Source organism: Cyrtonyx montezumae, unplaced genomic scaffold (genome assembly GCF_038088225.1).
Source record: "Cyrtonyx montezumae isolate F1298 unplaced genomic scaffold, pur_monq_1.0 scaffold_8, whole genome shotgun sequence".
Taxonomy (NCBI): Eukaryota; Metazoa; Chordata; class Aves; order Galliformes; family Odontophoridae; genus Cyrtonyx; species Cyrtonyx montezumae.
Window position 1 is genome coordinate 101,902,190 of NW_027072089.1, and position 9,776 is coordinate 101,911,965.

The 9,776-nt window shown below is 45.7% G+C and overlaps 1 protein-coding gene across 2 annotated transcripts; it reads right to left on the reverse strand.

Annotated features, from left to right (window-relative positions):
- Positions 1-1,829: 1,829 nt before the first annotated feature.
- CDV3 (CDV3 homolog) lies at positions 1,830-8,949 on the reverse strand. 2 transcript variants are annotated; one of them, XM_065753220.1, is made up of 5 exons: positions 8,539-8,949; positions 7,168-7,247; positions 5,938-6,074; positions 5,018-5,180; positions 1,830-3,707 (listed from the first exon to the last, which is right to left on the reverse strand). In XM_065753220.1, exons 1-5 carry the CDS (start codon positions 8,779-8,781, stop codon positions 3,701-3,703), a joined length of 630 nt encoding a protein of 209 aa, XP_065609292.1. In that variant the 5' UTR covers positions 8,782-8,949; the 3' UTR covers positions 1,830-3,700. The 2 variants fall into 2 exon arrangements, with proteins under 2 accessions (XP_065609292.1, XP_065609291.1); XM_065753219.1 differs by having other exon boundaries at positions 1,830-4,136.
- Between the last annotated feature and the right edge of the window lie 827 nt (positions 8,950-9,776).

Sequence of the window (9,776 nt, forward strand, 5' to 3'; positions counted from 1 at the left end):
AATACTACCACTTAACATAACGCCTTCCTATTCCTTCTCATTTCCCTCCCTGTGTTTCACTTAATTTCCATCTTCTCTTCTTATTAATAAGATTATTTTCTGTTCTGCTTCCCACAGAATGTGGTAAAGCTACATCTGTGCTTTAGAAGCCAAGCTATAACACACAAAAATTACACCTTACCCCAAACCAGTTCTGTCTTCTGCTGTCTTTTCTTTTCCCATCTGCTGCAGCTTCTCACGCTATAACCAGATTAAAACGACTTTTTGGTTTTTCCTGAATAATTCTCTGGCAAACATGTTGGATTTTCTGCTCCCTTTTACACACTCGCTTTCTGAATCCAAAAGCCATGTGCAAGTTTAACACTGCTTGAGCAGAGTGAAATGTAATTATTGCAAAAGCCCGGAAAACCAAACTCCATCATGTGAAGTCTTCTCAATTTTGCATGTCTCCCTGACCTGAACAGCATACAAACCTCTGCCTTGTTGTGCTGAAAGTCAACGGATGCAGTCAAACACCAAAAAAACCCCAGCCCCTGTAACATCGTATTTCTAACACAATTTGTGCTTTTAATAACTCAGCTATTCCTAAGATTAAGAGCTACCCTGGACATGACTGCTACAGCTAACTGCAAAGACAAAGCTGAGGCAGCAGGAGGGGTCACTTCTCATCAGTGCCCTTCACCTGTTGATAATTTTAAGCACAAATGAACCAGCAAGGGGCAAGGTAGCGGCAGCAACAAAGCTGATCCTCTCCTACATTTCTCCTTAGCTCGAGCACATACATATTGCCAGATTCCTACAACAGGCACTTGGAAAGTCCAATTTTTTGTGTTTGTTTTTTTTTGAGTGGCAAAAGCTAGGCAATTATATTGCACCAACAAGAACCACAGATCTGAACTGCTCCTTTCCCGCTAGGTAACAGACGTAGATGCGTTCTCCTGGCAAACTGCAGATTTTATGCCTTAAGTTACAAAGCCTGTGGTTTAAAACAAAAAAACATTCAAAACGGGACAGAAATAATCCACTACTAAAGCATATTACGAGCTGTGAATTTCCTGAAGCACTACACAGCTACATCTTACTGACTGGTATTAAGCAGCTCCCATCTACAACCGACAGCCCTTCACTTAGAGCAGAAGCCTTCCAGAAGCGCTCTGAAGGAATGGAACTGGCATTTTTTGCATGCCTCCAATGAATGCATCAACAAAGCAGAAAGTTGGGGCTTCTCAGTCTCAAAAGCATACTGTACTTCTGCGGAGTACTGACTTCCAAAGCTTCAGGAATGCAGAGGAGTTAATTGTTACAAGGAAAATACTGACAACTGGCATTTTGAGAGTTGCTAGCAATGGTATTTAACATAAGAAATGCTAAAGGAGCCTAACGTTCTGTACTGCACAGATCTGCTGCGCGTTTCCCCCCCGTTACGCCTCGAGAAAGAATCTGGAATGATATGCTTCAGAAAAAAACCCAAAATAGCTCTTTGGTGGCAGATGGACTCCCGCGAGTCTGCTGAACAGCAGCAAAACGAGGGTTTTCATTCCTTGGTTCAGCAAAGCTAGCTTAAGTAAAAAGCACAACGCATCGTTTACCTTTGATTACGTTCCAGACCAGCACTGCACAGTGGCAGTCAGAAGACACACTGACAGGTGGCCAACTATAGAGGTCACCTGAGCGTGCACTGCTGTAAGCTGCTGGCCACGGCCCACCTGAGAGGAGTGCTGACTACCTGCTCCATGGCTTGCCTCACAAGACCCAAATGCAACGTGCCTGCTCAGCTGTCGCGGGGTCATAAGCTAGAACTGAAGGTAAAGATTCATTACACTCCAGAATCCATGTATATTTCCATTTTATTTCATTTTAAGCTGTTACAGGGTTTTCTTAAACTGCCAGAAGTCATGCCCAAAAACTCAAAGACGGTACAATGGACAGTCTCATCTACCCTTCATACAGTAGATTAGAACTTGATTCATGTGCATTGGCGACTTCAATCGCTTTAGAGAATCAGGAAAAAACGTTTTAAGATTTCACATTTCTACCACATCAAGTGACATGTCCATTTACCATGAATTCCACAGAAACCTCGAGTGACACATCAACAGTTTTGCTGGCAACAAGGTATTTTCAAGGAAGATACATGGCTAAGAGCTCAAGGTATTGGTACCAGTCTTTAAGCAGGGTTGTTTCCAAAGTCTCCGACTGAAAAAAAGAGTCTCTCAAGCCCTCTCTTCGATAGCAGCTTCTAGCAGAAGTTTTAAAGACTTAACTTTGCAAGAGCAAAGCCAGTTTTAGTCTGTGCGCAGAAGAACCAGGTGAAACCCTGCCCCACCAAAGTCAACAGCAAAATTCCCATTGGCCTCAGAGAAGAAGATTTAAAGCAAGTCAGCAGTTAGTCAAAAGGAACCCAACTATGCAATTCCCACACTATCCTCATCCTCTGCAAATGCACAGTACTCCCACACAGGCAAGCAAGTTTTGGTTTGTTCCCTAGTTTCTCTTGCCATTGGCAACACTTAGAGATGTTGGGTCTTTTTCTGTGTTTTTTTGTTTGTTATTTTTTTGGCATTTACTCTGAGAAACATCAACACTGGAGCATGCCACTATTGTACTTCATTTTCCTTCTGGCATAAGAAGAGAAAAAGTTACAGCAGAACACTTTTGGTACACGTCAGGTTTTGCTCTCTGAATCAGTTACGGGCAACGTCCTGTACTCATTGTACCAGTGCCATTTTTTCTGCCTTCACTAGATTAACTCAGAAGTGACAACGACACAAAGAAGTCACTGCCTTCTGTTATTACCCAACACTCTAACTTTATTAAATACCATTTAGGAGTTTTACTTTGAGGATTTCTGCCTCAAAAAGCCTGCAGGCTTCAACAAAGCAGTCAAGCAAATAAGGCTTATCAAGCCTAAGTTATCCCTCCATATAACAAGTTATTTTGGTTATTAAGTAACCACTGCCCTTTAACAGACAAATAGCCATTCTTAACAAAGGATAATTTATTTCTTTTTCATCTGGTATTACTATTGCCATGTATCTTACATTTTTTAAGATGACAAGTTGGAGTCTGGATACCTCTGTGTCAAATCAAAACTCTTAGTGCCTTTAGGGTGCCAAAGACAAACTTCATGTTAAAAAGACAAAACAAAATAAACCCTATTTCTCTATAGTATTTCACTGTAATTTAAATATACTGCAATTTGATAACAGAAACAAGGAAGGCTTTTTTTGGTGGAAAATAGAACAAAAAATGCTTCAAGAGACAACTGTGAAAGTGGCTAATACAAACAGACCATTCAAACCCATCAATCCTCCAATGTGATACTGAATGAGTTTTGTTTCGCCGTTGCTCCAGTACAGCTATCTAAAAAGGTAAACAAACTACAGCTCTGTGTTACAGCTGGGTAGCATGGGTGGTATGGTATGCTCCAGAAGTCCCTGGTAGGCTATGGCTACACGTGACGGGATTCCTCGGAAGGGGAACAGGACAGGATTTTCGTTAAGGTCACTTAAATCTTTGTTATAGCAAATTGGAACCAAATGGCTGACTTCTGCAGGATTTCTGACAGGAATCCAGTAGAGCTGGTTTCAAGTTTCAGATGGTCACTAAAACAGCTGTAACCTTCTCTTCCAGAAGTTGTGATCCACATGGTGTCCACTATGAGTGCAGCAAGTCTGAGGTAGTCAACCTTTACGAAGGCTCAGTATCTGAACATAAAAAGATTTTGAAATGACCACTGGCTGTAGGTATCTTTCTGAGCAATTAAAGAACACCGATGTCTCTCGTTCAGTCAGTTACATTAATTTGCTCCATATCCAATGGAGGAGTTGTAACATATGCTTCCATAGCACAGGAGAACCGATCACTTACGTCAAAGTATTCTGCACTTGCTGCAGTAGATGCAGCAGAAATAAGGTGGCACGTTGGTCATAGCCGTTAGCTGTAGTTTAGTTACCTTAGTAGAAGGGTTACCAAAAAAGCATTCCTTAATTGCAATGTGTGTGCAGCTCTACTGATCCCCAAGCACAGCATACTGGTTGTCTAGCTGAAGTTTAAGTGCCTGGTTTTTTGAGGTCTCATCCCTACCTCTAGTTTTGTGTTTTACTACTTCAAAGTTCTTCTCCATTTTTTTATCCCTATGGGAAAATAAATGTAATCAGTAAATATCACTAACTTGTGAATTTCTAGTTGATTTCCACCCCATTCCAACCAAAACATTCTATTATGAACAGAAAACACTACGGTCTAGAGTTTTAATAGAACAGCCAAACATTCCCAAGCAAATCTTGTAAAACCTGTTTGCTACAATCAAGCTTATCTTCAAGTACAACTCAGATTACGTTACACATTTCAATATTAATGTTCTTTAAAATAAAGTCAAGTTCATTTATGAAAGATAACATTTTGAACACCGAAGTCCATTCACATTCTGGAACAGTCAGAGTTCCACCTTTGCCCAGTTTGGATCATGCAAGCCCCAGTGCTATGTGCTACGACAGCACGTCTCATTTGCCAAGTAGACAAAGCCACACCAAAACCAGAAACAGCTCCAGCTAGGCTGTGCTGATCAATACCACATCGAGAAGTCAAAACACCAAGCAAGTGAAATTAATATCAGGCTGCTTATCTTCCATTTTGCAAGTTAAAGGAAGCATGCTCTGGACATCCTACTCATTTTTTACAGGCAGGTGGTAACAAAGATGCTCATCGCAGCTAGTATCTAATGAAACCAGATACTGCCAAGAGCAAAAATATTCTACTTGGAAAAATCCCCCAGCAAGTCAATTAGGAATCTTGTTAGGCTCTCTTACTGGGCTACACCCTCTACCAGTTATTTCATAGGAAGCCCTTCCTATCGTTGGAAAATACAGTTAAGACCTTTCCCATCTCTTTGCCAAAGAGACTGATTTTCTTGGTTCTTTCTTTCCTCTATGGAAAGATTTGGGCTTAATCTTTGTAACAACATTCAAGAGTGGTAAAAAATACATCTCTTGGGGAATTACTGGAATGTACTTACTTTCGACTGTCTACAAGCTTGGCAGTGGACTGCAGTGATGGAAACTGTGTATCACTATAGATTTCAGGTGGTCCTTGCTGTGCTCTCCTTGGCCTGCCGCCCTCCCTGGCACCAGGCGGCCTGTATACACCACCAGTTTGAACTGGTTCTGAGGGTTCTGTAACTAGATTGACACAACAGAGTAAGTTTGGATTCACTGTTAAAAAAAACCCACCACCACAACAACAAAAAACATCCAAAACCTCAAACCCCTGGGATTTTTTTTTTCAAATTTAGTAGCAGCTTGTATTTAAAACTTGAGATCTAAACATGTTATTACATATCTGACAAATCTCATTTATAGCACCTCTCCTTATACTGATGGGAATCCTCAAATCGTCTACATTTAAGGTAACAATCCACAATGAAATTACACTTTTTTTTTAACCCCTTATACAGGCACGAAAACAAACATCCACTGATACTAAGAACTGAACTCAAACAGAAGTTCCCTCCCAGTAAGTAATTCATTTTGCAATGTCGTATTCTGTGTACCCTGATTTGAAAAGAAAAAACCCCAACGTGCTGCTAATCACTGAGCCCTACTCAGGAAGTGACATAACAAAATCAGACATTGGCTGAACACCTACTTAATGTCAAAGCAATGTTTTTCGACCCACAGAAATGCTTCCAACTGATTTTCTGCAAATTATGAAGTAGAGGGAATTAATTTAAAAAGAATTAGAAATGAGATGCCTTCCATCCTCCCTACTTTGAAGCCTGAAATAAAAAGACAGCTGCCACGTTTACTGTGATTATCTGACAGCTTTCTCAACTCAGTTTCTCAGAAGTCCTCACAGGAATAGTAACTGCTCCTTGCACTCTTGCCTTCTGAGAAGCTGAATTCTGACTGGTACAATCAACAACTGAGTTACATTTACCAATTGTTTCAACAACAGGTGCTGGTGCAGGAGCTGACTTGTTCCAAGGACCAGATGATCTGTCTACAGCACCACTCGTTTCCTCCCAGTTGTCACTAGGTTCTTCTCTTTTTTCACTTTCATCATCTTCTTTTTCACTATAGAAAAGAAATTTATTACAGACCAAATCCTACTAATGAAGAAGTCATTGCATCCTCCCTCCCACTCTGAGGGCTTTGTGTCTTGTTTTCAGCTAAAAGATCTTCTGAGATAGATAACCAAACCTCCAGTGGGTTGTTCCTCCATCTGCTTGTCCAGTCTACTCTTGAATCCAGAAACTAAGTCATTTGTTTCCTATGACAGAGAGTTACACATGCCTGAAAACACACCACAGTGTCAAAAGCATTCAGAATGCAGGCCTTTGTCTGGAAAAGCACAGCACCCGCTTTTCAACCAGGCAGTGAAGCAGCCCACTTGTTACTTGTCCATTCTGACATGTTGTTTATCTGCTGTGCCACTCTGATGAGGGAGCTTATGGACCAGAAACTATGAACAGCCTAGGACCAGCTGCCTTCAAAGACAAAAAACACCTGAAACCTGCTCAGATACCAAAGATAACATTTGCTGAGCTGTTTGCGGGTAAATGATTTTAAGGTGGCATTACTCTGAGTTCCTTAAGTACATGGAAGATCACATGATATTTTCAGGATCCTAATGACCACAGTTTTAGGCTTTCTCCAACTTGACGGAACCTTTTTCTTAACCAAAACGGACTGAAGTAGACTTACCTTGGACTTAAAGGAACAAACTACTGATAAAGCAGATAAAGCATCATGGATGAGGCTCACAAACGCAGCCCTGCGGGGTCTCATCACAAAACAGTGGTTCTATCAACTATATTTTTGTCCTCTCAAAACAAAAACGCAAGCATTCAGGAATTCACTCCAGACTGAGTCAGATATCCTTACATCATTCAAGTGATTCAGGGGGAATTACTACCCGGCATTACTCTCAGAGAAATACCTGTTCTGCTCATCTTTACATAAGGGAAATTTTAAGTATTTGGAGAAAACTTTATGTGTCAAACAAAACAGGGGCTCAAAACATCAAAATGACAGAAAGCCTAAGTTAACCCCACAGCAATCAGATCTACGCTAGTGAAAACACATCAGAGCTCTCTTTAACCACTCTGTGGAGAAAAACAGGTTGCTTGGAACATGCAATGCTACAATTGATAGGAAAAAAAGGTACCTTATTTGCATGGACTGAACTCTAAGACCACTATAATCAATTTCTTCTTTTTGTTCAAACTCCTTCCAGTCATCCTCTTCCTGTAAAAGGGAAAGAAGTTGTTACCATCTTTCTACCAAACAATTAAAAGATGATGGCTAAGATAAAGAAAACTAATGGTGAATGTGCAGCTCTGTGGTAAACCAATCTGTGTGTGCCACTACCAACAGGGAAAAAGGTCCCACTCCTTCCTCCCTTAACTTACTGCATGCTCCTATAATGTGCCTGTGAGCTAATTTTAACTGATTTTAACTCACAACAACAGCCACAAAATGCCCCAGCAAAAAAAAAAGGCATTCAAGTGAAAGAAAACCATATCAGCTCAGTGAGAAGCCAGAGGAAAGGCAAGAAACAACACCAAGTAGGAACAGGACCACATGATCGTCAGCAAGGCAAGACCTCTCCCTTCTACTGAGCTTTTATGACAGCTTGAATGCACGTGAAGCTTTCAATTTACTTTTTCATCACATAACTTGTGCCAAACAGCAAGCAATACTTTGAATAGCTTCTAGTCTGGAAAGAACACGTCCAAGGTTTCAAGACAACAGATGGATTATGTATCTGGGGAAGCAGGAATCCATCAGAGCACAGCCAGTTTTGTCCTTCAGCAGGTCCTGGTGTTATTAAGGTAGGGCTGAAGGAGACCGGAACAGCTGAGCAGTCCTCCCTAGTCACAGGTTTGAGAAGCACGCTGCCTAATTAGCGGTTACAGGCTTCCTATGTTTTATTGCTTGAAATACGAATGCCGACGGCTCTGCCTCCTTGCAGCAAGGCAGCAGAGGGCTCAGCTCCCTGGACAAGCGCTGTCCCAAGGCCCTGAGCAGCACCAACCCGCGGCACAGGCTGTGACCCGCTCCGAGGTGACAGGGGAAGCGGCCCCGCGTCACCTCGCGGCCCCGTGAAGGACTCAGGTTTCTGTACACGTGTGAGACTTCACAGCTCCGACACTCCTCACACCGCCATCTCCATGGAAACAGCACAGCTCCCAAATTAACGCATCTTCCACACCTAATAGCCTCGATTTCCAAGCCAAGCCACCAGACCCGCGTTCACCGGGTAGAAGTAAAGCAGCGAGGGTTCCACTGACCCTGCTTTAGCCCCCGCAGCTGCGAGCACCTCAGCATCACCAGCGCTCACCTCTCGGCACCGCGCACATTAAGTACCCCCGGCAGCGGTCCCCCCGGATCCGCTCTCCGAGCCGCGGCCCTCCCGCATGGCAGAGCCGTACCCCGCATGGCCGTGACGGCGCCGCCCCGGGGCTCCCCCTGGCGGCAGGAAGGCGCCGCAGCCCCGCGCCCGGAGGCGGCCGTGCCCCTTCCCCCAGCGCCGCACCTTGCTCCTGGCGGAGCCGCTGTTAGACGCAGCCGCCCCCGAGCCGCCGCCGCCGCCGTCGGTGGGGCGGGGTCCTCCGGCCGCAGCGGCCGCTCCGGCGGCGTTGGGGGCGGCGCTGGAAGCGCTGGAGGCCGTGGAGGCGGCGGAAGCCGCGGCGGCGCTGCGGCCGCTCTTCTCCTTCCGTTTCTTCTTGTCCCGCTTGGCGAAGAAGTCGTCGAGGCTTCGCTCCTCGGTCTCCGCCATGGCGGCGGCGGGGCCGGGCGTCGCTCCTAACGGGGGATGGAAGGAGGCGGGAAGCGGCCGGGACAGCAGCTGAGTCCCGGGGCGGCTGCCGCCGGCCGGGCCCGCCCGACGAGTGGCGGCGGAAGGCGGCCGCGTTCCACGCTGGTGGCCGCCGCTTGACACGGCACGAAGCGGAGGGGGCGGGGCTAGAGCTGAGGGGAGGAGCCTTCCGCCTGGAAGTCTCTCAGCCAATGAACGGCCGAGGAGGAAGCGTCCGCCGGCCAATCGGAAGCGTCCGGGGCGAGCCGCTGACGTCGCGACGTAAGAATGCGTGGCGTGCGGGGAGGTGGTGGCGCGGCTACTGATTGGTCGAGGAGGCGAGGGCGGGGCGCGCCGGGAACGGCTGAGGCCACGCAGCGGGGTGGGTGGGGCTCAGGTTGCGCGTGCGCCTTGGGGCTGCGCTATGGTGGCGCGTGGGACGGCTGCTGTAGGGTCCCAGCTCCCAGAAGTGCCGTGGGAGAGCTCCGCGAGTCTACCGTGCCTTCAAAAGCGTGTGCTCGGTGCTTCGTGCGAAGGCGTCCCAGCCGGGCACGAGCCGTGCTGCTGCAGGGAACGTGGCTGGAGGTCAGGCCTCCAAAGGAGGTGTGAGCGCTGCTGGCCTGTCAACTGGGCACGAGTTATCCCTCACACCACCGTAGGTTTGTATAATAGCACGAAAATAAGCGTGTTTATCTTCTGGTATCGCTGTATGCGTTGTTATACGCGTATGTATTTGAAGAATTCGTATTCGTATGTATGTGAAGAATTCGTGGCTCAACTGCTTAAGTGGAGCACAAATTCCACAGTGCAGTCTTGTTCTGTGTCCTGACCTCTCCTCTCACGTCGCCCTCCTCAGCTGGTAGGAAGTTGCTGCAGGACAGCATGGTGGGAAAGTCTTTGAGTTCCTTTTGCCTTCTTTTGCATTGCTTTTTTTGCTCGGGAAACTCCCGTAGCTCTGCACTGTGCCATGTAGGCTC